This window comes from Austrofundulus limnaeus, unplaced genomic scaffold, assembly GCF_001266775.1.
Source record: "Austrofundulus limnaeus strain Quisiro unplaced genomic scaffold, Austrofundulus_limnaeus-1.0 Scaffold43, whole genome shotgun sequence".
NCBI lineage: Eukaryota > Metazoa > Chordata > Actinopteri > Cyprinodontiformes > Rivulidae > Austrofundulus > Austrofundulus limnaeus.
Window position 1 is genome coordinate 313,862 of NW_013952445.1, and position 2,844 is coordinate 316,705.

Sequence of the window (2,844 nt, forward strand, 5' to 3'; positions counted from 1 at the left end):
TTAGACATGTTTTTTATTATTGTCATTAGTGATTATCTCAATTTCGGCTAAAAGAATTGACAAAATCCTACACACTGTGCCTTTAAGCTTGAATTATTTCCCCAATCAAATAGAGCCCTTCACGTATTTAAAAAAAAATCATGCTGGGATGGAAATTGTTTTTTTGTTTTGTTTTGTTTACTCTGGGCAGAAAGACATCAACACTGCATAACTATTTGTTCATTTATCTCAAGTCATATTGTCATCGCGGTATTAAGCACTGTTCTCGCACATCTCAGGTTTTCCTAATATCGTGCAGCCCTAATTTGAATGAAGTAGTCATTTTAAGAGAGAAAAATGTCAAACTGACAATTAAAATATGCAGTTCATTTATACTTTGCAAAGAATTTTCTGTGCTGTATATTTTTTTCAAATATATCAGACAACTCCTCGATTCAAAACCCTGAAATGACCTAAAAGTAAACGACAGAAAAATGATTAAAACCTTTCTTTTCCTTCAGAAGGTTGTTGGTCTTGATGATKCAGGTTACAGTGTAAATTTCTTGACAGTTGGCTGGATGACTTATTTATGTATAAAGGCAAAACTAGAGACTATATAGGTTTAGGAGACAATTAGGCCTCATGCCATGAATGTGTGTAGTAGATGCCTTGTTGTAGGATGTTTCCAACAATATAACCACACTTTGTACAATACAGCTAATTGAACCAGAGAGCACTGACTGTCACTTTACACTCAATGTGTTTCATTGAGTGACAAACATGTGATGCTTGTTTGTAATACAGCAGGATCCTCTAACCATCATCTATATTTCTAGTATTTTTCTCTCTTAAAATTGACTTGCTAAAACCTTCAGATGCCCAGAATTGTTTTTTTTATATACTCATATTTAGTCGTAAAAATCTGCAATTTTCAATTTTACACAGGATTTGGGCAAAATAAAAAGAGATGTTGATGATACATGTTCTGTGCTACCTCCTGGCTGTGGGATTACAGAGATGAAGTTGATGATGACACAGCAACTTTGAGTCCCAAAAATTAGTTACTCTCAAAATAAATCAATAAACTTTGTTTTTGGAAAACCAAAAAATATCATGACCCGCCCTTGTACAATTGATTTGCCTCAGCCTCTAATGTAAGGCAGTAAATACCCCATTCTTTCTGTGTCATTTAAAGTGTGGATTTTAGCATAGGTTCTCATAGACTGGCAAGAGTAAAAATGTTATTATTTAATTTCTATCACCACCATAAAAGGTTTCAGGCTCAGGATTATCTTTTAACTTTAAGCCCTGACTTGTTTATATCAATGAGATTTACTAGCAACGTAAAAATGCCTTTTTTGTGTTCTTCCATGCGACAGAAACCACATTTCTTTTTCCATTTCCTTTTTCTTTCTCCAGTCCAAATGCAGTTCTGCGGTTGAGGTTCAACCACTTTGCCACAGAATGTAGTTGGGACCACATGTACGTGTATGATGGAGACTCGGTGTACGCGCCGCTGATTGCTGTTTTCAGGTGAGATTTAGTAAATAATTTTATTTAGGCTGGGTGCATTTTTTTGTGTGTTATGCTGCATTTAGACTAAAGTGTGCTCATGTGTTTAATGTCATTTTGAACTAGTTAAAATGTTCTACATTGTCTTTGTCAGAGCACAACTACTACACCTGAAAGGAGTAACTGGTTTGTGTTGCTGCTTTCACCGTGTTATAAATATATTTTAAGAAGTTATATCAGTGCCTTTTTTCTGTGTATTTCCTTAGTGGCCTCATTGTTCCAGAGATACGAGGTAATGAGACGGTTCCTGAGGTGGAGACAACATCAGGCTATGCACTATTACACTTTTTCAGCGACGCTGCCTATAATCTGACAGGATTTGAAATATTCTACTCGTGAGTATCTTACGTGAAAACACTGGCCGAGTTTGAACGCGTGGCCTGCCAAGTTATTCAAAACGAGCCCGATTTCTCCCTCAGGATCAACTCTTGTCCCAATAACTGCTCTGGTCATGGGAAGTGCACCCCAGGAAACTCAGCTGCCAGCAGAGTGTACTGCGAGTGCGACAAATACTGGAAAGGCGAGGCCTGCGACATCCCTTACTGCAGGAACAACTGCGGGAGCCCCGACCACGGCTACTGCGACCTCACCGGAGAGAAACTCTGTGTCTGTAATGACAGCTGGCAAGGTAAGAGGCTTTTTTTTTTTACCCCAGAGTTAAAAGAAAGTAATTAAATTAAAATTAGGGTTGTGAAATTAATCGAGTTAACTCTGATTAATTTTAGTGCTGCATGGGCATAGATTAAAAATTTTAATCGCGATTAAAATTTACAATCACTTTACTATGGCTATGTAGGTTTGTATATTGCAATGCAGTCTGTCGTCGCAAAAAGCAGAAACATGTTGGAATAATACCAGAAAAGTCTGCGTGTATGATAATCAAATATGGTTTAATTATGAGCGACAAACAAACAGAACTGAATCAGGAAATTGTGCATGCTTGCGACTGAACTCGTCAGCAGACTACAGCCAGTAATATAACATCATGTTAACACCATGTGACAGTTTACAACCAATCACAGGTTGCCAAATATACTGTCCAGCCTACGACAGGGCTCCCAGCCCAAAGAGTCTGTTATCAACCAAGAGAGTTCAGTCCGTTGCGGAGTCCTGACGTCCGGAAACAAACAGACAACGAGAGCGAAATGAGCTATCAGAAAGATACGAGTGATGGGCAGTGTCAAGGTGAAACAGAAATAAATAATTAGTCCATGACACACTCAGTGCCAGGTCATGTTTGTAACTGAGAAGTGGTTCTCAAACAGTTTACCTGGATAAATAAAGGTTAGATAA

At 37.9% G+C, this 2,844-nt stretch overlaps 1 protein-coding gene across 3 annotated transcripts in view; it reads left to right on the forward strand.

The window, feature by feature from the left end:
• Nucleotides 1-2,844, forward strand: part of atrnl1b (attractin-like 1b) — an 85,209-nt gene that overhangs the window by 7,871 nt on the left and 74,494 nt on the right. For all 3 annotated transcript variants that reach the window (XM_014007590.1, XM_014007591.1, XM_014007589.1), the window contains exons 3-5: nucleotides 1,399-1,512; nucleotides 1,758-1,886; nucleotides 1,971-2,179. In XM_014007590.1, coding sequence (XP_013863044.1) covers nucleotides 1,399-1,512; nucleotides 1,758-1,886; nucleotides 1,971-2,179 — 452 coding nt within the window. The remainder of the gene's footprint in view (nucleotides 1-1,398; nucleotides 1,513-1,757; nucleotides 1,887-1,970; nucleotides 2,180-2,844) is intronic.